Here is a 27,024-nt window from a genome sequence, read left to right as displayed (position 1 = left end):
GGTAACATATATAAATTAATTACAAATGCACTGCACATAGGTGTGACTGCAGTCCTAAAGTGCAATTGTAGACTATGGACACAAAACATTTATTTTGGAAAAAAATACATTTGCATATTCTTAACAAGCAGTAAAATAGCTTTAAAACAATCCACCCCTGACCTCTTTAGCTGCATGAACTGTGAAGTTATTCATTCTCAAAGATCACCACAAAGACACAACCTTCAACCTTTCTACCATAAGGGAACCCCTTAGGGCCGGTTCACACTCTTGCGAGTGCGGCGATCGCATGTAATCGGAGCGCATTGCTCCTTCATTACATGCAATCGGATGCGCGAATGCGAATTCAGCCATACACTTTGTATGGCTGAAATTCGCACTGCACCCGCACAAAAGACGCACAGGACCCTTTTTTCCAGCCGCATCAGGATCGGATCGCACAGTGGTTCACACTTGTGCGATCCGATCCTGTGTGAACTGTCAGATCGCACTGCGATATGCGATCAAACTGGGGGTGTCGTTAACATTTAATTGACACCCCCTGCGTATCACATATGGTAGTGTGAACTGCCAGATGTGCGTTTGCGATGCGGGAACAGGCTGCGAATTCACAGCCTTCCCGCATCGCACAAGTGTGAACCGGTACTCAAAGTTATATTAAAGTCTCCAGTTTTTTTTTTTTTTAAATAACAAAGATGTTATACTAACCTGCTCTGTGCAGTGGTTTTGCAAAGAGCAGCCCGGATCCTCCTTTTCTTGGGTCCCCCCCCGTTGGCACTCCTGGCCCCTCCCTGCTGCCGAGTGCCTCCAGAGTAAGCACCTTGCTATGGGGACTCCAAAGCCGCTTCTATGCAAGTCTACTCACACACAGAGCCACGGCTTGGTCCCGCCCCTTCTCCCTGCTAATTGGCTAACTGTGATTGACAGCTGCCTCAGTCAATGAGGACTGAGAGTTCCCCGTAGAGCCGAGACACTTGTGCACACTGATGGATCGACAAGGGGGTCAGGTAAGTGTTGGCGGGGCTGGTGCACAGAGAAGGTTTTTTACCTTTATGCATAGACTGCATGAAGGTAAAATACCTTGAGCGGGGGGCGTGGCCTGGCGCAGCATGTAAGAGGACGTGTGTGAGAGGAGCTCCGCCGGACCGATATCCTTTACCGCTAATCCTGCAGCCCTCCGGGCACGATAATCCTCCCTTCACCTCCCACACACCCGCGGCACCGACCTCCGCATGTCTCCGCCGAAGAAAGGCTCTGAAGCTGCGGCAAAACTAGCTGCATTCCGGAGGCTGGAGAAGGAGGCCCCGATCCAAGATGGCGCCGGCCCGTCGCTCGTGGTGGAGGAGTCTGAGAGCCCTGCTACATCCAAGGTATTGGAAGCGATTGCCACTTGCCAGACCATGCTGACAACTAAAATCGAGGAGGTGAAGGTAGATATATCATTGATGCGTCAGGATATGCAGAAGCTAAGGGACAGAGTTGGTGAGGCTGAACACAGAATTAGCGAGGTGGAAGACTCCCTCCCCCCATTGCAAAGCTCCTCAGACAGGCTGCAGCAACAAGTACACCTTATCCTTCAAAAACAAGATGACATGGAGAATAGGCTGCGCCGCTGTAACCTGCGTTTCATTGGCCTCCCGGAGGGCTCTGAAGGTGCAGACCCCTCATCCTATTTGGAACAATTGCTCACTCAGACATATGGCAGAGAATCCTTCTCACCCACTTTTGTTGTGGAACGTGCACATCGCCTCTCAGGGCGTCCCCCCCCTCAGGGTGCACCCCCCCGCACATTCATCGCTAAATTCCTGAACTATCGGGACAGGGATGCCATATTACGCCTGGCCAGAGTTAAGGGGAACATTCCATTTGGAAATCACAAAATAGCGATTTTCCCCGACTTCTCTGCTGAGGTCCAGAGGCGCCGCAAGAGCTTTTTGGAGGTCAAACGCAGGCTGCGTATCAAGAATATCAAATACTCTATGTTGTACCCAGCCCATCTTAGAGTGGAGGGTGAGGACCGAGCCCACTTCTTTGAGGATCCGGAAGCCGCCATCTCCTGGTTAGAAGGACTGGAAGCTAGGGCCTGACCACCTTGCCCTGGCGACTTCATGATACTTTCTCCCTGATTGCCTATGCCTTTCACTGCTGCAGAGGTGGAGGGGGGTTTTGTAGATCCTGCGGAACTCAAGACTTTGCATCCCCCTTCCCCCCCCTCCCCCCTCATTTCCCTGAACTGCTGCTCATGTGTTTGACCGGCGGAGCGTCCTAGCTCCACAGATGGAACTGACTTTTCTGTTCTCTTCCTATGGATTTCCACCTGCCCATAGGCTTTGCTACCCAGCGATACACCTGTTGGTTTTCGCCCCCTACACCCGCTCAGGCGTGTGTTTGTGCCCAACTCCCCTGTTGCCCCTTGCGACTTCTGTTGGACCTGGGCCTCCGGGCCCCCTTGCTTATCCTAGTTGTATTTTGCTGTATTTTTGCTGACTATCCTGGGGGTCCCTGGCCTCCTGATTTTGCTCTTTACCAGTCGCATGTGGGCCTGTTCTGGTTGAGGCGCTTGTTTGGGAACATGCCCGCACAAGTTGGGGTTGGTGCAGGGCAGGGAGGGGGGATTGGGGTATTACCATTGTTTACAGTTTATATTTGGTACAATCTCTATACTGTTTCTGTTCTATGCACATTGACCTCAAGTAATAACTGCCTGCTCTTTTACTGCCGTTTATTAATGCTAGTGTATGACCGTGGAATTGTTAGTTCTGTGGCCTTATTGCCTGAGATCCTGGGAGCCTCCGCTCCACGCTCTGTATTACCCCTGCCATGGCCGCATTGAAATTGTTGACGTGGAATGTCAGGGGTATGCGCGATAAGATTAAACGGACGGCTGTCTTTAATGTTTTACGCCGTGTCCGGGCTGACATTATAGTTCTGGTGGAGACACATTTGGAGGGCCGCGTACAACAGTCTCTCAAACGGCCCTGGGTTGGCTGGGTGCAGCACTCAGCATATAGCTCGCACTCCAGGGGTGTGGCGCTTCTGGTGGCCAAATCGGTACATTTCCAGCTCCTAGGATCTCAGGTTGACCCAATGGGTAGATATGTTTTTCTCAAAACGTCAGTCTATGGGGAATTGATGCTGCTGATGGCTTTCTATGTGCCCCCCCCTTACTCTACTGTGGTAATAATGGAGGGATTGGCGTTTATGGCACAATGCCCGGGGGCCCCGGTGATCTGGCTGGGCGACTTTAACAATGTGATGGACTCGGGTCTGGATAGATCCGGTGGCGCCTCCCAGGCGCCGCCGGGGTCGTCCCCGACCAGGTTCTCCCGATTGTTGGAGAGCTTTGGTTTGGCCGACTCCTGGCGCAGCAAATACCCCGCTCAGCGTGCGTACTCCTGCTTCTCGGCTGCACACCATTCTATGTCACGCATTGATCTGATATTGTTGTCTCGAACCCTGCTCCCCAGGTTACTGGCGGCAGGCTTCGCCCCACGGACTCTGTCTGATCACTGCCCTTTTTGGATACTGTTGTCCTTGCCCTGCAATAGACCTCCCCCGGCCTGGCGCCTGAATCCCGCCTGGCTCCCCTTGGTGTCTGATGGGAACGACATTGAGGGGACCTGGACACAATTCTTCTCTGATAATGAGGGCACTGCCTCCCCGGCTGCGGTGTGGGAGGCATTTAAACTGTTCGCCAGATCCACTATGATTTCCAAAATCAAAGCGGTTAGAGCGCGGGCTGCCGAGGAGATCTCCAGGGCAACGACAAATCTAATTGAAGCTGAACAGGCCTTTATGGCGGACCCGACTCCGACACATGAATCCCAGTATAAATTGACCTCTAAAGTCCTTTCCCAACTTGAATATGAGAAGGCGAAATTAAGATGTTTTTTCAGAAGCAGAATCTGTTTGCACATGGAGAGCGGGCGGGGAAACTCCTCGCATATTTAGTCCATTGTGAGGACAGGCCCCCGGTAGTTATTACTTTAAAGGATGACCTGGGTAATGAGATCACTGATCCTGCTGCGGTGACACAGTGTTTCCGATCATTTTTTAGTACACTTTACACCTCTAAGGCCCCTGCTGACTGCACTGACATGCATGACTTTCTGGACTCTATTGACTTTCCCACTTTGACATCCGACCAGTTGGCGACCCTCGAGGCACCCATTTCTGTGGAGGAGATTGCAGCAGCTATGTCCAAGTTCCCTAGATCTAAGGCCCCCGGCCTAGACGGCCTCCCGATTGAGTTCTTCTCCCAATATTCGGAACTCCTTTCTCCTAAATTATTGGCTTTGTTTCAATCCCTGTTCAGAGATGCAGCCCTGCCCCCTTCTATGCGGGAGGCGTTAATTGTGCTCATTCCCAAGCCGGGCAAAGACCTGCACGCCCCAGAGTCTTACCGTCCCATCTCTTTGCTCCCAGTAGACACTAAAATCCTTGCGAAAATTTTATCCCTCCGTCTTAACAAGGTGATCCTTTCGCTCATACACTCGGACCAGGCCGGGTTCATGCCTGGGAGGAACACCTCATTTAACCTTCGCCGGTTGTTCATGAATCTCCAGGCACAACACGACGGAATGGGTGGCAGGGTGGTGGTCTCCTTGGACACGGCTAAAGCATTCGACTCGGTAGAGTGGCCATTCCTATGGACCTGCCTGGACCGATACGGCTTTGGACCTAATTTTATTAAGTGGGTCAAACTTCTATATAGCGCCCCGGTAGCTAGGGTCCTGGCCAACGGCTGGCAGTCGACCGCCTTCCCTTTATCCCGTGGCACTCGACAGGGGTGCCCCCTCTCCCCCCTGCTGTATGCCCTGGCCGCGGAACCCCTGGCGATGGCCATTAGAGCACATCCCGGGATTCGTGGCCTACGTAGGGGACCGCTAGAGGAGAAAATCAGCATGTATGCTGATGACACTTTGTTGTATTTGGAGGACTCTCGAGAATCCCTGCTCACAGCCCTTTCTTTAATTGAACGGTACGGACGATTCTCCGGTTTTCAGATAAACTGGGATAAGTCACAAATTCTTCCACTTGATGAGAGCCCGCAGGCGATCGCCCCCGCAAACCCGGCCCTACAGTGTGTATCCCGCATTAAATACTTGGGGATTCAAGTGACAGCTAGCTCAGCAGATTATGTCCCGGATAACGTTCAACCCTTGTTCCCTCTGCTTAAGGCTAAAATTCAAGTATGGTCCAAATTACCTCTGGGAGTGATGGGTAGAGTCAATTTAATTAAAATGGTTCTCCTTCCCAAAATTCTCTATGCTGTATGGCACTCTCCTATTTATCTGCCACTCAGGCTGTTTAAGCAGATGGAATCACTCCTCAAGACCTTTGTTTGGGGTACTAACCGGCACAAGATCTCCTGGCGCAAGCTCAAGAATCCTACAAATCTAGGGGGGTTGGCCCTGCCGGATTTTAATCTGTACTATCTGGCAGCTCAGTTGTCCCAGTTCTTTCACATAGATAAAACGGATAGAGAGCGCTTCTTGACCCTGCTCTGCCCTGGGTGGGCCCATCCCCTCGGGGACCCCCTTCTAGTTATCCTTAGGGGCGTCAGGGGCTCGCCGGAGCCCCTGTGCCCCAGATCTCTTCTATATCACTATTGTCGGATCTGGGAGGTGGTGGCGTCCAGGCTTCGGTGCCCTCCATTCCACACATTTACCCCTCTGTGGCATAATAGTACATTGCGTGAGTTCCTATCCATCCCTGACCTGTCGGTATGGAGTGGGAGGGGTATTCTTCTCCTTAGCCATATCTCCACGACCACTGGTCTACGGTCTTACGAGACCCTGCGAGACCAGTTTGCGCTCCAGGGCCCCATGCACTACAGATACTTACAGCTCTCCCATGCCTATAGATCTCAATTCCCTGACGGCCCTCCTGAGATGGAATCGATTACCACCCTTGAGATTGTTAAAAGTACAGAACCCAGTCACCTCATTTCCATGTTCTACTCTGAGCTCCACACACCTTCTTCGACCACTATGGCTTTTGCACTTAAGACCCGATGGGAGCGCAGTGTGGGGGCCATGGAGGATGAGGAATGGGAGGATGCCCTGGAGACGTGCCGCAGAGTGTCGCCAAAACTGTCGGATCGCCTAACCCAGACCTTTATATTACACCAGGCTTATCTCACCCCACTTAGACTGTCCAAATATCACCCTGACTTGGTCCCCTCTTGTCCTATGTGCGGAGACCCTGATGCTTCCTTCTTTCATCTACTGTGGAGCTGTCCCCAATTACAGACTCTATGGCAACAGGTAGTCACATTTCTGCATGACAAAATGGGGTCTCCTCTACAACTCTCTCCTAAGGAGTGTCTCCTGGGGGTCTATCCGGATGGAGAGATGCCCAAATCCACTGTCATATTTCTCCAGGAAACCTTGTTTATAGCACGTAAATTGATAGCCAGACGGTGGATGAGACCTACTCCTCCTACTTTAGGATTGTGGATTAAGGAAATTAATAGTGTCATCCCATTTCATAAACTTTTATATAAACATAGGGGGTGTCCTCAGAAGTTCAACAAGATTTGGGACAAATGGGTGCAGTGCCCTGATACGGCTCAGTAGTGAAGTAGGTAACTGCTTTATGCTGACCGTCCCTGTTAAACCAATATTGTTTGCTCGAGTGTTGGGCCGAAAGAAAGTAACTGACTACTGCCTTATTTTTTTTTACTATGTCTGTTCTGTTTCTAAGTGTTAATCACTGTGAATATTTGTATTCTTATACCCCTGTGTATTATGAATATGATCGAAGTTTCAATGCACGGTTTATTTTTGTATTGTACCAAAAGTTTCAATAAACCTCACTGTTTTGAAAAAAAATAAAATACCTTGAGCCTTTAGAATCACTTTAAAATAACTTTGAGGTCTCAGGGAACTCCCTACAATAATTATGGTTTGCAGCTGACAGGACATAAGCATGAACAGTAGGTACAGGATACAAAAATAACAAACAATAATAAGTAAAGTAAGTATAATAATAAGAACAGTTAGGCTGCATTCACACTTGAGCGTAGCGTTTTTTACCGCGATTTTTACCGCGATTTTTTCAGGCGTTTTTCATTGACATCTATCAAAAACGCTGGTAATCAGCCCAAAAAGAAGCTCATGTACTTTTTTCAGCTACAGGCGTTTTGCAAAATGCTCAGATGTGAACAGGGGCCATTTAAATGAATGGGGTTTTACTTGTTGGGCGTTTTGGAAGCGTTTCTTTTGAGCGTTTTTGGAGCTGAAAACGCCCAGGTGTGAATGGAGCCTTAAGTACTTAGCATATTTGATATCCATGAAAAAAAATTTTAAGTAATAATAACAAAGTCAAACAAATGGTAATTATGGACAGAAAAAGAAGGGTCTATGAAATTGTAGCACTCTCTCACATTGCTGGTCATTGGAAAAGTGCCCTTTTCCACTAATGATCAGTGGGAACGACAATATACAGTGGGTACGGAAAGTATTCAGACCCCCTTAAATTTTTCACTCTTTGTTATATTGCAGCCATTTGCTAAAATCATTTAAGTTCATTCTTCTTGTTCATGAATGTACACATAGCACCCCATACTGACAGAAAAACACAGAATTGTTGACATTGTTGCAGATTTATTAGAAAAGAAAAACTAAAATATCACATGGTCCTAAGTATTCTGACGCTTTGCTCAGTATTTAGTAGAAGCCCCCTTTTGATCTAATACAGCCAGGAGTCTTTTTGGGAAAGATGCAACAAGTCTTTCACACCTGGATTTGGGGATCCTCTGCCATTCCTCCTTGCAGATCCTCTCCAGTTCTGTCAGGTTGGATGGTAAACTTTGGTGGACAGCCATTTTTAGATCTCTCCAGAGATGCTCAATTGGGTTTAAGTCAGGGCTCTGGCTGGGCCATTCAAGAACAGTCACGGAGTTGTTGTGAAGCCACTCCTTCCTTATTTTAGCTGTGTGCTTAGGGTCATTGTCTTGTTGGAAGATAAACCTTCGGCCCAGTCTGAGGTCCAGAGCACTCTGGAGAAAGTTTTTGTCCAGGATATCCCTGTACTTGGCCGCATTCATCTTTCCCTCGATTGCAACCAGTCGTCCTGTCCCTGCAGCTGAAAAACACCCCCACAGCATGATACTGCCACCACCATGCTTCACTGTTGGGACTGTATTGGACAGGTGATGAGCAGTGCCTGGTTTTCTCCACACATACCGCTAGGAATTAAGGCCAAAAAGTTCTATTTTGGTCTCATCAGACCAGAGAATCTTATTTCTCACCATCTTGGAGTTCTTCAGGTGTTTTTTTAGCAAACTCCATGCGGGCTTTCATGTGTCTTACACTGAGGAGAGGCTTCCGTGGGGCCACTCTGCCATAAAGCCCCGACTGGTGGAGGGCTGCAGTGATGGTTGACTTTCTACAACTTTCTCCCATCTCCTGACTGCATCTCTGGAGCTCAGCCACAGTGATCTTTGGGTTCTTCTTTACCTCTCTCACCAAAGCTCTTCTCCCCCGATAGCTCAGTTTGGCCGGACGGCCAGCTCTAGGAAGGGTTCTGGTCGTCCCAAGCGTCTTCCATTTGAGGATTATGGAGACCACTGTGCTCTTAGGAACCTTAAGTGCAGCAGAAATCTTTTTGTAACCTTGGCCAGATCTGTGCCTTGCCACAATTCTGTCTCTGAGCTCTTCAGGCAGTTCCTTTGACCTCATGATTCTCATTTGCTCTGACATGCATTGTGATCTGGAAGGTCTTATATAGACAGGTGTGTGGCTTTTCTAATCAAGTCCAATCAGTATATCAAACACAGCTGGACTCAAATGAAGGTGTAGAACCATCTCAAGGATGATCAGAAGAAATGGAAAGCACCCGAGTTAAATATATGAGTGTCACAGCAAAGGGTCTGAAGGACCATGTGATATTTCAGTTTTTCTTTTTTAATAAATCTGCAACAATGTCAACAATTCTGTGTTTTTCTGTCAGTATGGGGTGCTGTGTGTACATTCATGAGGAAGAAGAATGAACTTAAATGATTTTAGCAAATGGCTGCAATATAACAAAGAGTGAAAAATTTAAGGGGGTCTGAATACTTTCCGTACCCACTGTATATTGGTGGTCTGTGTAGTGCCCCTTTACACTGATGGTTACTGAATTGCTCTGTTTTTTGGTAGTCTGTGCAGAAAGGTACCCTTAGCTTGGTCATCTGCTGTGAAGGGCCATATTACACTGGTGGCCAATGGGAAGAATACCTTTTCATTAGTGATAAGGGGGAAGAATGCCCCTTAAATTGGTTGCCATTGAGAACTCTGAACCCAATAAAAACAAATGAAAAGATCATTGGTGTCTGTGGTAGCTTTTTTGAAAAGAGAGTGTGCTTATTGCTCAAGGACCTTTAGCAATTTGTAAAAGGATCCCGAAAGGTTCCATGAAAGCCTGGTGAGAAAGGCTAGTTTACAGCACCTGCTGTATGTTTACATTAGAAGGTTGGTGGGCTGCTAATATTCTGCTGCAATAGAAAGTAATAATTAAAAACTAGGCTTTCAGTGCCTCATTTGAGAACTTTGAAAATTCATTTCTCCACAATGCATATAGCTACAGAGGGTAATGCATGTACTTGTTATAAAGAGCTTTTACTGCTTCCTCAGAATATGTACATTTTTAGTGTGCATAGTCTGGGCACAATTAGAACACAGATTTTTGGGAACACTTCACTAATCCATAATAGTTGCAGTCCAGTGTGTGCACTTCCGTTTCAATTTTTTTTTTTTTTGCAGTCTGACACAGATTATTTTCCCTATAACAAATTGTAGAATTTTCAGTCTGACACACAGTAGACTGCAGGAATAATGGAAGAAGAAGTGCCTGGTGCAGGACTTTTACAGGAAAAGCAACAGGTACATTGAAGCAATAAATTGTCCATCAGTCAACACTGCACTTTACTAAAGCAGTCCTTTTCCCGGAAGGACTTCATTGTGGGGTAGCAACATGAATATTTATTATTCAGAATTAAATTTTCCTGGACGTCACGTGTAGAAACAAGCAAATCAGTTTGTGCTTTGATACAAATCAGAGCATATCATCCTTTTTGGGGTCATACAAGTCACACCCCCTAAATATGTCCTTCACCATTTCAAATAGGAATCATGCGACTCACACATTGTATCAGGAGGGATTCACTTTGTAAATGGAATAGCTCATCCCTAAGCTGCTTTGTTTTGCCAAGTTCTGACACAAATCTAATCTCTACAGTCAGCCTTGTAGTCACAACTTGCTGGTTTAGAAAGACAGGCCATAAAATCAAACCAATGAACACAATTGAGGGTAAGGTCACTGTATGCAAGCCATGAAAGTTAGCAAACATAAGACCCATTTCCTTTAAAAGCATTTTTCCAGAATTCACCTTGATGGTATTATCTCTGAGGCCGCTCACTATCTTCTGGTCATCATACTGTAAACAGTAGACACCTTTGCTTGTTTCACTCCGACAGTGAATTCTCTGTAAACTGTGTCTTCCGCATCGCCAATTCGATTCTATCGTCTTGTATGAATAGAGGAAAAATAAACAGTATGAGCCATGAGACAATAGGTAACAGCAACCTGTACAAGTTCAAGAAAATAGATGTAATATTCCACCTCTATATCTTGGATGATTTTAGGATAAAGTGCCCTGTAGAAAGAATTAGGTGGTGTCTTTCCATCTGGTGGCTTGTTCTTAAATAGATACTGTCCCCTAAATGACAAAAAAAATAGAGTGTTAAAGATGTACGCTGATGAAAATGAAAATATAAGGCAAAACAAACACTGAAACCGGTCTAATTTTAAAGTGCTTCTGAACCCACAACAGTAGAATCAGACTGTATATACAGTAAAGCATGCTTGTTATTCTCACTGTGGAGCCTAAGGGGTTAATAGTACGCAACGTGTAAATGGGCTGTTTGATTCTGACTTTTCTGATCCTCCCCCTTCTTCCACAGTCCCCAATCCATCTTCTGATTGGACAGAGCCTTGGGGGCACTATGCACTTGCTCAGCTTGGTTTGTATTGCAAGAGAGCTTTTTTTTTTTCTCGGGAGAGTGCATGTGATCAGCACAGGGCCAGTCAGCACTGTCCAGACAGAAGGTCAGGGGTCATGTAGCCTCATAGGACAGTCAGAGGAGAATAAAAATCCCTCCAACAAGCTTTAACCAGACACTGATAGAAGTCATAAGGCTGCTATATACTGCTAATGAGAAATTGTATTTAGCAGTTTATAATTACTAAAATTGCATTTCCATGTTCGGTGTTCTGTTGGAGACCAGATATAGTGAATGCATGATCTGGGTTTTGTAACACTTTTAACTGGCTTTTATAGTAGGGCACACATGGAAGGGCTTTGTACAGAGCAAACAAAACAAAATGTGTTTTGCAGCAACTCTAACCTGCAAAAAAAGACAGTGTGCCTGCTTAGGCCTTTTGTTTTTTGCTCCCTGGCAGTGCTTGAATTTACCAAACTATTCCTTGAAATTATCTGGGTGTTGGAGCACCTAAACAGCCTATGACTCTGCAAGCCTTTCCTTCACACTATGCTAAACGAATGTCATCGCACACCAAATCAAGTTTTCATACAAGAGCTCAAAGCATGTTGAGGCTCATATTGGGTAGATACATACAATGCCTCTGGATGGAATACAGAGAAGCTCTGTGTAATCAAGGCACATACAGGCAAACGGAAAAAGCAAAAAACATTTCTAAAATAACTCAAATAGATTTTGAAAATTAAGGACTAGTTCACACTGGAATGCAGTACAGGAAACCCACGTTCCGTACGAGCGTACTGCGCCTTGTTCAACACGCAATGGGTGTGCGATCTGCTGCGGGTGTCAATGTAATTGTAACACCACCGCAATTTGCTGCAGTGCTCTTTTTAAAAATAGTGCATGCAGTCTAGTGAAATTTCAGCCAATTCAAATTAATAAGCTAAAAATCACACTGCACTGAGCTGCATAGGAATCACACAAGAATGCGGACCATGTTCCTGTGCGATTTAGGTGTGAAATAGCCCACAAAAGGTAGAAAAGTAATTCAGATAATGATATAAAAAATGTACAATTTAAGAATCATTTAGTCCAGATGCCAGTTAAGGCAGCGATGCCTTAACAATTACATTACCCCATCAAAAATATAGGAGGCAACAAACCTTTTAGGCATGCATCAATCTGGTCCCTGGGATCTGTCTTGGTATAATCAGAGAGCAAAGAAAACACGCATGTATGTATGTATGTCTGGCCAAAAACATTTACTTCTGTTCTGGGTAGAGTAGGAAAAGTAATTTAATTTTTTGCTGTGTCCCATTTGGAAGTTTTCATTTCACTTCCTGGAGTTAGAAGGGAATTCCCTCTTGGTCAGTTGTCCCAATTGGAGGATTACTCCAAAACGCTTCTTCTGGTGACAACTACAAAATTTTGGATCGCTTTCTCTAATGAGGCACTGATCACCAGGGCTCTATTGAGAGGAGGAATCTACCCAACAGGAATACAAAGAGCAAAAAAACCTTTACAGGTGTTCTAATCCTTTCATATTCCATCCAAAATCTTAAAATGATAGGTTCACCTTTTGGAGCATGTTACACAAATTTTTAAAAAGTTGCGTCTTTCACTCACAGCAATCTGTAAATTAACTACAAGAGCCATCTACCACTGCAGCACGCAGCTTGTAGTCAGTGAACTGCGAAGGCACTGAAAAGTGCTCTTGTAGTTCATCAACAATTCCTCCAGCGTTGTAACGGTCTTCCCGTATGGAGGAACTGTATGAGCAGGTGCCTACAAATTGCACCCGTGAGTTACTGATTGCGCGTGCATGTTCTGCAGGCTCATCAGAAAAAATGTTTAATGCAAAGATGAACTTAGCCTTTAAAAGGGAACTTGTACTTCTAAAACATGAAGGCTGTCATTGCCAACCTCTGCTTCTGAAATGTTAGAAGTCTGTCCGTTATGGTGATCCCATGACATTAAAACCTTCTGAGGCACTGGCCTAAAACGGGTAAGTAGACTTCTTGTTCTGACTTGCCAATCTAAAATTGTTTTGGTCACAGAAAATATCAAAGCCACATTTACTTGATGAAGTTTTCTAAGAAGAAACCCCATCGTTATTGTTTTTAGCAGACCTCTTGCATCTCGTACACAAAGTCCTAAAACAAATCAGGACTTCTGATGTGATATACCGTACTTATTAGCTGATTATAGGAGTACAAAGACTTGCAAAGCAGAACAAATTGGAATATTCATATGTAAGAAAGCCGCCATATAACATACCTGTCACAATCCCCCAATACAAGCTCAATACTAATATTATCAATGTGCTCAATGCATGCAAGTTTTTCATTTAGTTTAGTAAAAGTATTAGAAGTATCACTTAAGATGCACACATATCTGGATGGAACACACATTGAAAAAATGCCTCTGTTGATATAGTAAACTCATTTTACATAATCTCTTTACCCATATTAAACAACTAAATCTGCGTCCTGCCAGCTGAACCTGGTGAGACCTAAAGCCCTGATGATTAATTGGGTACACACGCATCAAGTATCTTCCATATAAAGGAAAATACAATTTTCATTAGAAAGTGAAAGATTGTATGGATTACTGCTCTTTTTCGGTGTTACTCCATACAATTAGACAGGCTCAGATCAGATTTAAGAATTTTTTTTTTTTGCAAATTCTCTAACACCCTCTAGTGAAGAAAATGTTTCAGCTGGTTGTTTAAACTATTCTGTGGTATGTTCACAGCCAAAACTATAGCATGAAAATTATCAGTTTAGTGGTCAATCCATGTCTGTAAAGTGTGTCAATGGCCAAAAACTAAACAGTGGATAAAAAAAGTCTACACACCCCTGTTAAAATGTCAGGTTTCTGTAATGTATAAAGAAAAAGGAAACAAAAAGCAAACAAAAAGGAAACAATTGAAAAACAAACAAATCTTTAAGGGGGGGGGGGAGTAAAAATAAAAAACGGAAATAATGTGGTTGAAAAGGTGCACACCCTCAGGGGATGTAGCCATGTTCAGAATTAAGCAATTACATTCAAACTCATGATAAATAGGAGTCAGTACCTGCCATCATTAAAAGTGCCTCTGATTAACTCAGCTGTTCTAGTAGGTCTTTCCTGACATTTTCTTAGTCGCATCCTACAGCAAAAGCCATGGTCCTCAGAGAGCTTCCAAAGCATCAGAGGGATCTCATTGTTAAAAGGTATTAGTTAGGAGAAGGGTACAAAAGAATTTCCAAAGCATTAGATATACCATGGAACACAGCGAAGACAGTCATCATCAAGTGGAGAAAATATGGCACAACAGTTTAATTACCAAGAACTGGACGTCCCTCCATAATTGATGAAACAATGAGAAGAAAACTGGTCAGGGAGGCTGCCAAGAGGCCTACAGCATCATTAAAGGAGCTGTAGGAATATCTGGCAAATACTGGCTGTGTGGTACATGTGACAACAATCTCCTGTGTTCTTCATATGTCTTCATATGTCTGGGCTATGGGGTAGAGTGGCAAGATGGAAGCTTTTTCTTATGAAGAAAAACATCCAAGCCCTGCTAAATTTTGCAAAAACGCATCTGAAGTCTCCCAAAAGCATGTGGGAAAATGTGTTCTGGTCTGATGAAACCAAGGTTGAACATTTTGGCCATAAATCCAAAAGATATGTTTGGCGCAAAAACAACACTGCTCAACCCCAAAAGAACACCATAGCCACAAGTGAAGCATGGGGGTGGCAGAATCATGCTTTGGGGAGGTTTTTCTTCAGCTGGAAAAGTGGTCTTAGTCAAGATAGTAGGGGAATTATGAACAGTTCCAAATACCAGTCAAATATTGGCACAAAACCTCCTTCTGCTAGAAAGCTGAACATGAAGAGGAACTTCATCTTTTAGCATGACAATGACCAATAACTTATCCACTGTATGTGCTAAAGCAGGGGCATCCAACCTGCAGCTCAAGATGGCTATGAATGCGGCCCAACAAAAATTCAACAAAAAAAATACATTTATTTTTTTGTCATTTTTTGTAAAAATGCCGAAGTGTCTTTTTACTGGACTTTTTATAAGTTTTATCTTCCCAAAGGAAAATATCCCACTCTTCACAATCACACTTTATTCATGTCATCAGTTTTTGGCAGAACCTAGATTTGTGAGCAACTATTTTCAAGGATGAAACACATGAAGGGCAAAATTATAACCAAAATATCTAATGAGCACCTTGAGAATTCACTGGGAATTGCGATTACATCCACAAAGAGTTAGTTTAATTCTATACTAAATGCAACAAAAGCTATGTCTTCCTTTATTTTTCCCCAAGAAGCAAGCAATATGTATTTAAAGCCAAACTCCGCACTGCATGGGTCAACTGCTCATTTTGTCCAGGGGTGAGGGGAAAGCTTCTACTCACCTGAACCTTCGATCCCCTGGAAAACAGCGCTCCCCCGTGGTCCAGTGTTGGACTGTTCATGCTCTATGTAGCCTACTCTGGGTGTGAGGACATCAGGAACAGTCCACTGCACAAGGCTGCGGAGGGGCAGAGCCACAGGGACCTGTCTTGTGCTGGGAGGATCGAAGGATCAGGTAAATATCTCTCTACACTCTTCCCTAGAAAAAAATAGCAGTTAACCTGTGCAGTGAAGGCACAGCCCCACTGCATGGGAATTGTTTTTATCTTACCCAGAGTTGGGCATAAACAAAAGGCATCAATGCATTAAACTGTAAAAAGTGATTGCAAGGGTTGCGATGTACGTTAACATCTCAACTAAGGTTATAAGATAAGAACAAAGCAGCAGATCGAAGTGATGGAAAGAGGTTTCTTTGCCTGACTGTTGGGCTTACTTTATAATAGCGTGAGTGCACTGGCAGTCCAGCAGCATCACAGAGCAAAGCCAAAGCTGCCTTTAATCATACAATGTTAATTGTATTACAAGAGGCATGGACTCCAGAGAGATATCATTTTGCCCCTCTACGAAGCATTAGTAAGACCTCATCTGGAATATGCAGTCCAGTTTTGGGTACCAGTTCTTAAAAAGGATATCGGGGAAATAGAAAAAGTGCAGAGAAGGGCAACTAAACTGATAAGAGGCTTGGAGAAGCTCAGCTATGAGAAAAGATTAGAGGAACTGAATTTATTCTCTCTTAAAAAGAGGAAATTAAGGGAGGATATGATTAACATGTATAAATACATAAGGGGTCCATATAGTGAGCTTGGTGTTGAGTTCTTCACTTTAAGGTCAACACAGAGGACAAGGGGGCACTCTTTAGGTCTAGAGGAAAACAGATTTCGTCTCTGAATACAGAAAGGTTTCTTCACCGTAAGAGCTGTGAAAAATGTGGAATAGACTCCCTCCAGAGGTGGTTCTGGCCAGCTCACTAGATTGTTTAAAAAAAAAAAAAGGCCTAGATTCTTTCCTCGGTGTACATAATATAAATAGGTACCAATATTTATAGGTAAAGTTGATCCAGGGAATATCCGATTGCCTCTCGGGGATCAGGAAGGAATTTTTTCCCCTGCTGTAGCAAATTGGGTCATGTTTGCTGGGGTTTTTTCGCCTTCCTCTGGATCAACTGCGGGTATAGGATTGTGTATATGGGATTGTATGGTTGGGTTTTCTTTATTGTTTTTTATTGGTTGAGCCAGATAGACTTGTGTCTTTTTTCAACCTGTGTAACTATGTAAATCAAAAGACAGGGGGTCTGGCCATTTTATACTCCATGCGTACTACATATGTTCCAATTGGGGGGGGGACCCTGGGATAGAACTTACACAGCTGCCTAGAAATATAATCCCATGGGAATAGCTGGAATCCCCAGCTGAGCCAAAGTGCTCACTTGGTTCTCCCTTTCAGGATTAAGAAGCTGGGAAACAAATTTGTTTAGATAATAATGAGAGAAAGGAAATAAAGCAATTAAACACTGCAAGAATGTGCAAAGTACACACTTGTGAAATACGCTTCAATTTATGGGGTGTGTAAGAGAATATATCAGCTGTCTATGCGAGTCGAGAGCTGTCCAGCTAGCCAATGATTTATGCAAGTAACCATAACATAACAAATGGCAAATCATTTTCTGCAAGATGAATGTATATATTGTACGAGAACTACAATTTCCATGAAAGTAATTAATATTCTGTATAACTAGAAGGATTGCCTTTGAGATGGAAATTACAGAGGCAAGGCCCCTTTATAGTTTTGCAAGACGGCCGCATGACATACAGTTACAGCCCTGGTTTATTGGTAGATAAAAAACGAATACTACAGCAGAATCACTGTACAATGTAGAATTTAACCAATTGATATACAGTAAAAAAAAAAATATATATATAAAAAATTTAAAACATAAAAAACAACTCCAGCTTTACTTCCCTTCTTGCACAGCTATACAAGCTTCTCCTGTACTATAAATTGCTTATTCCGATGTCATTGCATGCTGCAAGCTTCTCACAGTGTGCATTAGAAGCGACAGCACGTCAGATGAAGCTCTCCTTACTTTCTGGCTGTAGGACATCTAGCATCATCTTGCTCTCTTTTCTACCAAACATTACTGTCCCTGGTCTGCACCTTTCATTTATTGGATTTCAGTTTAATCATTGAGGCTCAGCATAACATGCGGGCATTACCTAGAGCAGCCTGTCTAGAATGCCAGTTTCTTCAGACTTTCCATCCATGATCTCCCTGCATTGCATGGAAAAGTGAGGTCACTGGGTCTAAAATGAAAATTTGTATTTGAACCATAAAATCTTTTTAAGTCCACACAAGTATGAAGTAATTCATAGACATTTAGGTTACGTTATATATGCAGATCCCCAACGCTGTCCCACTTAACCTCTTAAGGAGAGCCCCACGCAGGAGGCGGCCCTCCTGTGCAAAATCACATGCCTGTATGTGATTTCGTGCAGTGGGTCTGGGGCATGCGAACAGCTGGAGACCCGCTCCCGCCGATCGTTCTCAGAAAAGGCAAAATAGCGGTGTGCCTATGTAAACAAGGCAGACTGCCACTCAGAGGGGAAGACAGAGATCTTGTGTTTCTGCTAAGCAGGAACACAGATCTCTGCCTTCCTCTAATCAAAGCATCCCCATACAGAAAGCACTCCATAGGAGCACACTTAATCCTTTGATTGCCCCTGATATTAACCCCTTCCCTGCCAGTGTCATTAGTACAGTGGAAGTGCATTTTTTTTTAGCAGTGATCACTGTAATAATGTCACCGGTTCCCAAAAAGTGTTAGGCGTGTGATTTGTCCACCCACAATGTTACAGTCCTGGTAAAAATCGCTGATCGCCGCCATTACGAGTAAAAACAGTAAAAATAAATAAAAAATTCCATAAATACATCCCATAAATTGTAGATGCTATAATTTTTGTGCAAACCAATGTTGGACACTTTTGAGTATCTATTCACCTATTGTTTATGGACTAAATTTTTGTACCACAGATGTGGGTTTGCACTATTTTACGATTTGTCATTTATTCTATTATAAATTGATTCCTTGTGGATATTTTTCTTAGCGCTACACATATTTTATTATCAATTGTTTAGGGATTTTTGTCTATGAATCTCACGTGTGCTGCTTTCAATCAAAATGTAACATTCACTTGATTTTTCACATATTAGCGCAGAAAATTTCCCACTTATACAATAACAGAGGTGCGGTCCAGAGTGGTGAACACACCCTATCACGCCCTCTTCTGTGATGCAACAAGGAAGTGAGGGCTTCTGGAAGATGACCTACAGGAAATGAATACAGAGAGACAAGCTACAGAAAGTGATTGACTCTGAAACTAATTATTAAAAATTCAAATAAACTGACAATATTTAAAATCTCCTGTGGAGAAGGTAAGGGACAGAAAAGCACATTGGGATTGCTAGGACAGAAAAGCACATTGGGATTGCTGGGACAGAAATAGCATTGAAAAACGCTTCCATTTATTATGAAAAGTTAAACTCTGCCCGAAAATGTGAACTTATCCTTTAAATGAAGAAAAATTTCAGAAGCAATAGAAAGCTACTTCTGCACGAAGTGACATCAATAGGAAGTCTGGTGCATCAGGGAAAGGCAGAGGCAACACAAAGGGACGACTGTCATTAAAGGGTGTGGATCGCTAAGGCAAGTGGAGAACAGTTAAAAAAAAAACACCAAACGGAAACAGGTGAGGCAATTAGGGCCAACAGCAAGGTAGTCAATGTAAATATGTAGAAAAAAAACACACCCTAGAATTGCAAGAGAAGGTAAGTCCAATGACAATGACAGGATTTCAGAAGGAAGAGAGTAGAAGAGGTTTTCCAATGTACAACAATGGTTGATATTAAGGTGTGAAAGTTTGAAATAAAAGAAAATACTCCACAAAGAAAATCACCTGTACACAGATTAAAATATTGGGACGCTCAAGTCAGGTAACGGCAATCAACCAAGTAGGTAAGATAAAAAAACTCTCGAGAAGGTCAGGACTTGGGGAACACAATGCAGCAATACTGAGACCAATAACTCTGTAGAAAAGGAAGGGGAACTTAGAAAAACAACAACCTACTAGGAAGTGTGGATATGGTTTTAAGCAGAAAGCAGACTACATGAAAATCTGAGGCCCCCATGGGAGTAATAGATAGTATAGCTGTACAAGTAGGCTGAAATCTTTCCACATTACCCGATTCTCTATGGCAAAGGGGGCAACCAAAATATTTATCAGGTGGCTCAGGTATGCCATGAATTTAGAGAGCCTCTCCAAAGAGATGATTGAGAGCATCTCAATAAAGAGATCTTCCCTTAATAGACAAGTCAATAAAATGTTGCCTAAAGACATCTACACCCGAAGCCTGTAGCCACAGTGCCCTCCCCACATGGACATACCAAACAGTCATGTGGGACACCAACCTAGGTGCTGCTAAGATGCCAGTACAGTTGAAGTGAAGTGCTTCATGTAGTCCTCTAGAGTCAAAAGTAGAGATAGAAGAATCCCTCCTAAAGGATGTGATCCCTGCAGACATTGTTTCCCCAACTAGGTTCCTTGCCAGATGAGTCATTCCAGCTAGCTCAAACTAGGACTTCAGTGGAGCATCAGTGTAGTCCCCTAAACGTAAAGACAATATATACCAAAGTGATAAGATGGCTATAAGATGAAGGATTTGGGAGTTCACCAAAAGTCGGGACCAAATGTCAGGGACCATTACCTAGGGGGAAAAAAAAAAAACTAGCTCACATGATCAGGAGGCGGCTATGGTAGCATATAAGTTTCCCAGTCTCCTTACCAAATATTTCCCAGGTAGGGAGGTATTGGGAAATCATTTCTAACAGTGGAAGCCACAGAAGAGCCTATTTGCTTTTAGTAAATCAACTCCTCTCTCAAAATCTGAAATGTTTGTTTTGTCAGCTGCACACAGCAACCAATCAGATTATTCTTTTCATGTGTTAATGAAACATAGGAAAAATAAATAGAAGAATCTAACTGGCCATTATGGGAAACAAGGAAAATTCTTCCTTTAGGGAATTTCTATAAGGGGAGAGTGAAAAGTTATGCTGCAACTTTAATCTAACCAGCACAAAATGTTGAGTCAGAAGGTTTGGAGTATAAAAGGTGCAACAAGTTTTGATTCTACAACTTTATAGCAACATATGTTGTTTACAGTACTGTTTTAGGCAGGTGTGAAGGACCGCTGTCAAGTAAGCATGCTTTCAAAAATAGATATTTGTTTCTTTTTATCAATTTACAAAGTGCAAAGTGAGCAAAGGGAAGAAAAATCGAAATCATAATTTGGTCTGACTATCCTTTGGGTTCAAACCAGCATCAAGTCTTACACTTGCACACTTTGTACATTTGCACAAAGTCAGGTATTTTGTATAATTACAGTCAGGTGTATGATTATACCAAGAAGGTGCATATCAATGTCATATGTAGGTTTAAACACAAGTCATTACCCTTAACAGAAGCTGTGTAGGAGGCTTAAAACTATGCGAGGAACAGCCCAACTCTGCTAATAAGGGGAGGATGGGGAAGACAGTTTCATGTCACAGGTCAAACACCATGGTTAGACTGAGCACAGTAACAAGAAACAAAGTAGTTCTACTGCAACAGCAAGATCTCTCCCAGACAAAGATTTCAAAGCAGACTGGGGTTTCAAGATGTGCTGTTCAAGTGCTTTTGAAGAAGCGCAAAGAAATGAGCAACGTTGCAGTCCGCAGACAGTGGTCAGCCAAGGAACCTTACTGCAGCAGATGAAAGATACATCATGCTTATTTTCCTTCAAAATCAGAAGATATCCAGCAGTGCCATCAGCACAGAACTGGCACAGACCAGTTGGACCTAGGTACACCCATCTACTGTCTGGGGAAGCCTGACCACAAGTGGTCTTCATGGAAAATTTGTGACAAAAAAGCCATACCACCGATTTTGAAACAAGGCTAAGCAATTCAACTATGCATGGAAAAATAGGAAGTTGGATGCAGAAAAATGGTAGCAGCTCTGGGCAGAGGAGTCAAAATGTGAAATATTTGGCTGTAGCTGGAGGCAGTTTGTTTGCCGAAGGGCTGGAGAGCGGTGCAATAATGTGCGTCTGCAAGCAATAGTGAAGCATGGTGCAGGTTCATTACAAGGAGGCTGCATTTCTGCAAATGGAGTTGGAGATTTGGCCAGGATCAATGGTGTCCTCAATGCTGAGAAATACAGGCAGATACTTATTCATCATACCATACCATCAGGCAGGCGTGATTGGCCCCACATTTATTCAGCAGCAGGAAACGACCCCAAACATACAGCCAATGTCATTAGGACTATTTTAAGCGCAAAAAAGAATGAGGAGTCCTGGAAGTGATTTTTTGGCCCCCACAGAACCCTGATCTCAACATAGAGTCTGTCTAGTATTACATAGAGACAGAAGAATTTGAGGCAGCCTACGTCCACAGAAGAATTGTGGCTAGTTCTCCAAGATGTTTGGAACAACCTGCCTGCCTTCCTTCAAAAACTGTGCCAGTGTACGTAGAAGAATTGAAGCTGTTTTTAAGGCAAAGGGTGGTCACACCAAATATGGATTTGATTTGTATTTCTCTTCTGTTTATTTACTTTCCATTTTGTTAATTAATAAAAAATAAACTACTAACTTCTATTTCAGAAAGCAGTCCTAACTTACAGCATTTTTTCACACCTGCCTAAAACTTTTGCACAGTAGTGCACACAATGAGCATTTCTCTTTAGAAGACACAGATCAGCCTATAACATTGCAAGATTACAGAGTTAGGAAAAGCTGTATTGTGGTCGAGTATAATTTTTTTCAAGTTTCTTTTTTCTAAAGTGGCTCTGACTTGAAAAATAAGGATTATTATTGAGTTAGAATATCACAAAAGATGGCCCGATGCAAATTTTCTCATTCATATTTACACAGGCTATTCTAAAGAGCTGACTGCTTTGTGGTTCCAGGAGACAGGTAATAGGGCTCTATGGGCTCATAAGACAGAGAAGAAGCAGTTTAACGTTGGCAGATTCAGGAGTGCTTATTCTCCTTTTCTAGAAGTAGAGCTTAATACTCCACTAGGACTGTATGATTTGTATCCGACATATGCATACATGAAGTTAACATTCTGTAGAACAGAAATTCAAACACAGTTATAAGGAAACACTGCTCACTGATTTATGGCACAGTACTGCTTTATAGCGACTACGTAAGCCAGCATCTCAGTCACTGAGAAGTCTGTATGAGTGTGCAAAGTGTTGCAACAAGGTTAGCTTTTCCATCAGACCATTGGTGTAGGTGCAAAAATACTGCAAAGATTTGGTGAATTTTCTAATGGTGTTGATTTTTCATTATATTGTTAATGTGATGGTATAATTTTTTTTTTTTGTAATTTTTACACCAACTAGTAAGATAAGATGTATGCTTACAGGGATTACATGCAGGGGTGTATGTTTGTTATGGACTGATTAAGGGTTAAGTTTAGCTTTAGCCATAGGTTTTAACACTGGGTTATTTTCACATTATAGTCGTTAACCCACTTTGACAACTTCACATAACCCTCTCTGTTCCCTGATGACAAGTGCTCCAGTCTGTTTTATAAAAAAAAAATAAAGCCTTCTTTATAAGTATATTGAGAGCAGCTCCCGGCGATAACGTGACCGGCGACTCTCTCCTCTCCTTGTCTGACAGATGCAGCGAGCGGGGCAGAGATTTCCTTGCTGACGTCAGGCGGGGCGAGAGGAGGGGGAGAGAGATAGAGACACGGCCGGTCACGCGATCGCTGGGAGCTGCTCTGAAATACGGTAAAGGTGGCATTTTTTATTAAACACAGAGACAGGAGCACTTGTCATCAGGGAACAGAGGATTATATAGGACAAGTTATTTTAGCAGCAGGAGGGGAGGGGGTGGGCACAGCCACAGGAGCAGACATGCTAGGAGGGAGAGGAGCACAGAGGATGACAGGAGAGCTTCATTGATGTAGGCACGTAAACTGACCATGGTTATCAGGGCTCAGCAGCCATGATACACCGTGGTCAGTTTACAGAGGGGACGGCAGAACCAGCCAGGTATTTCAGGTGACACGGTGGGCCAAATTACACAGCACAAGCACTGTGCTATATAACAATTCTTTAAGGGAACAGGACCTTTTTTTTTTTGTGTTAGCAAACACTGTTAGGTAAAACGTTTGATTGCTTTGGCTCCGCTCAAAGTAGAGGTGAAAGCATATCTCTGTGTCCCAGAACATGAGCTTGTCCTAATACCAATCCTGGGGGTTAGTAAATGTAAAATGGAAAGGATAGCTGCTAGTCCTAACCATCCCAGGTGAATAAACGATAAAGAACGGCCTTAGCCTACATGTCTCCACCAAACTGCACACACTGATGCATTTCACCCTGCCCCCTGGGGCTTAGTGAAGTCCTGGTGGATGGGACAAAATGCACCAAGGCATGTGGTTTGGTGAAGACATGTAGGCTGAGGCCACTCTTTATCGTTTATTCACCTGGGCTGGTTGGGAGTAGTGGCGATCCTTTCCTCTTTACAAGGTAAACCAATTATTTTGTATAAAACTAAGACTGGAACATGTTCTTCAGTGGAACAATGCAGTTATTTTAAGTGCTTTTTAGGTGTTGAAAGTTCCTCTCCCTAAAATACCACACCTAATTTATCACTAAATAATGTATTAGGATCAGACTATACCTACTTCTGGAGCTAGGTATTCTTGACAACAACCTCAGTAGATACAAATATTGCCTAGCCATAAAACATCAGATCCACTTAGCATCTCCCTGACCAGTGGTTATGTTCACCTTCTATCTCCGCTTTATAGGTTCTTTATCTCTTTCCACTGACTACCTGCTTTTCATTGACACTATGCCCATTTAACAATATGTTTGTTGCAGTCAGCCCCATTGTAGGTGTTGTTTTGACTTCCAATTTCCTGCTTTCTTTATCTGGATTGCAAACGTAACAGACTTCACTGCAGAGTAAAAATAAAATGGGGTACCACACTAAAATGTGGTGCTACTCCAAGTGTGTTGCTTACAAGAGCAGGTGTGTGGTTTAATATAAACTAGCAATTGTGACTCTGTTCATGAAAGGGTTCAATAGGTCTAATGGTTTCTGGTCTCCTGACACACTAGTATGTATTACTGACCATACATTAGATGGGCAAGTATTTGGTTATTGGTACCAAATTTCTAAACTAGAAAGGAATTCAAAGAGGTTGTAAAGGCAGAAGTTCTTTTACCTTCAAGGTGCTGCTTCTCCCAAAGCCCCCCTAAATACTCACCAGAGATCCCTCTCTATCCAGCTGTGTTGTGCACGGGAGCCTCAGCTGTCCCAAGTGTAACAAAAAATAAATAATACCCTGATAGAATGGGCCGTCGTCCCAATTATTTGTATTCAAAAACAAAAGAAAGAAAAGCGAGACTGTATAGGCCACTAGAATGAAGGGCTGTTCACAAGTATTCACAGCTTTGTTAAAACATACATCTTTATTACCAACTTAAAAGTACAAACCAAAAAAGGACAAAACAAAATACATATATACACATATAAAAAGTTTACATCTATAGCTCCCATCCAAGGTAGCTAGTACAGAGTACCAGGATTATCCAAGATCTAAACGTAAGTGCAGTCCCCGGTAAGCCAACGGGTTTCGCAATTTGTAGCTTCCTCAGGGCACCAAAAGATTGAAAAGACAATGCACTGCAGAGGGCTTAGGGCAGGCTGGAGAACTATACTCCTGGGCAGGCATCAGGATCCCTTATGTAATGATAGATAGATGTATGGCTTATTCCGATGCAATTGCACCAACCATAGGGTCTTAAGAGGGCGTATTCATTATCTTAGCTGTTCATATACAAGGTGGAACACTAGATGACAGTAGTCTCACCACTCAGTCTGAATTAAGGACACATATAGGAAAAGTTTTCTAAACCAAATCCAATACTTGTTCATCAGCCCAACAGCCTCAGATCAGTACCACACGGATCTCTCTCTCTCCCCCAACAGTCTCCAGCGTGTCCCAGGTGTCTCTCTCCTCATTGGCTGAGACACAGCAGCGGGAGCCATTGTGGGGGATAGGGCAGAGCTGCAGCTCTATGTGTCTTATGGCCTTATCTTAAGCGAGCATGTACCAATGCCCCATAGCAGTGGTCTCCAAACTGCAGCCCTTTGCTTGCCTTTATCCAGCCCTCGGGGCACTATTCCTCCCACTGACACCAACAAGGGGACACCTTTTCTTCCACTGACACCAACAGTGCGGAACCATTCCTCTAACTGACACAAACAATAGGACATTTTTCCTTCCACTAATATAAACAATTAGGCACTTTTCCTTCCAGTAATACCAATGATGGGGTACTATTCCTCCTTCTACTGACTACAGGCACTATGTAATTTTTTTTACACCCACTAATGTTGCATTTTCTACTTCCACTGGCCACTCCGGCCCCCCTAAAGACTGAAGGACAGTAAACCGGCCCCCTTGTTTAGAAAGTTTGGAGACCCCTGCCCCATAGCAAGCGGTTTGCTATTGGGGGCACTGGTCAAGGGGGCAGGAGCGCTGGCAGGAGATCCGGGAAGATATTTACATTCTTTTTTAAGCAAAGTCCCATACAAGTGAATGAATTGGGGGAAATAAAGCCAGGAACAGGAAAGCCCAGCCACATTACCTGTCAAAGTCATGTGATAAACCTCTCCACCAATCACAGTGTGTCCTCTGCATCGTTATGCAGAGGACACTCCATAGGACATTACATGCTCCACACCACAGCCTTCATTTATTGAATACGGTACGAAGCAGAAAGTAGACCATGCTTTTCACAAATAAAAAATGGCAATAGTAATGGGAAGAGAACTGCAGAGAATGCAGTGAAGACACTTGTAGGAGAGCTGTCAGATAAGCAACGACATGGTAAATGAGGTTTAATGTGGAGAAGTGTAAGGTATTGCACTTGGGGACTAAAAACATAAAAGCACAATACACTTTAAGGGGGAACCTCGGGGGGAATCAAAAATGGAGAAGGATCTGGGAGTCTTAGTAGACTTAGCAATAGCATGCAATGTCAAGCTGCAGCTGCCAAGGCCGGCAGGATATTAGCATGCATAAGGAAGGGGATGTATTCCAGAGATAAAATTATAACCCTACCAGTTTATAAAACACTGGTCCGACTGCATCTGGAGTATGCTGTCCAGTTCTGGTCGCCAGTCCTCAGAAGGGATGTGTTGGAGCTGGAGAGAGTCCAGAAAAGGGCAACTAAACTAATTAGGGGATTGGAGGACCTTAATTATGAAGAGTGCTTACAAGCGCTTAATTTATTCTCCCTGGAGAAGAGACGCCTGAGAGGGGACATGATAGCAATTTACAAATGCCTCAACGGTGATCTCAGCATAGAAAAAAAAACTATTCAGTCGCAAGGATTGCATGAGGACACGAGGTAATACAATGCAATTAGAGGAGAAGTGTTTTAACCTCAGGCTACGTAGGGGATGCTTTACAGTAAGGGCTAAAAGACTGTGGAATGCTCTACCACAAAAAGGTAGTAACTGCGGGAAGTATGGCTACTTTTAAAAGACTCTTGGATGTACA

At 43.4% G+C, this 27,024-nt stretch overlaps 1 protein-coding gene across 2 annotated transcripts in view; it reads right to left on the bottom strand.

The window, feature by feature from the left end:
- BTRC (beta-transducin repeat containing E3 ubiquitin protein ligase) overlaps positions 1-27,024 on the bottom strand; it is a 339,554-nt gene that overhangs the window by 57,298 nt on the left and 255,232 nt on the right. For both annotated transcript variants that reach the window (XM_082267987.1, XM_082267988.1), the window contains 2 exons: positions 10,609-10,705; positions 10,376-10,513 (listed from right to left, as the gene is read on the bottom strand). In XM_082267987.1, the coding sequence (XP_082124113.1) occupies positions 10,376-10,513; positions 10,609-10,705 (235 nt within the window). The remainder of the gene's footprint in view (positions 1-10,375; positions 10,514-10,608; positions 10,706-27,024) is intronic.

The sequence above is a fragment of the Pelophylax lessonae genome, assembly GCF_965119305.1.
Source record: "Pelophylax lessonae genome assembly, chromosome: 9".
Classification (NCBI taxonomy): Eukaryota; Metazoa; Chordata; class Amphibia; order Anura; family Ranidae; genus Pelophylax; species Pelophylax lessonae.
This window is presented reverse-complemented; position numbering and strand designations above follow the sequence as displayed.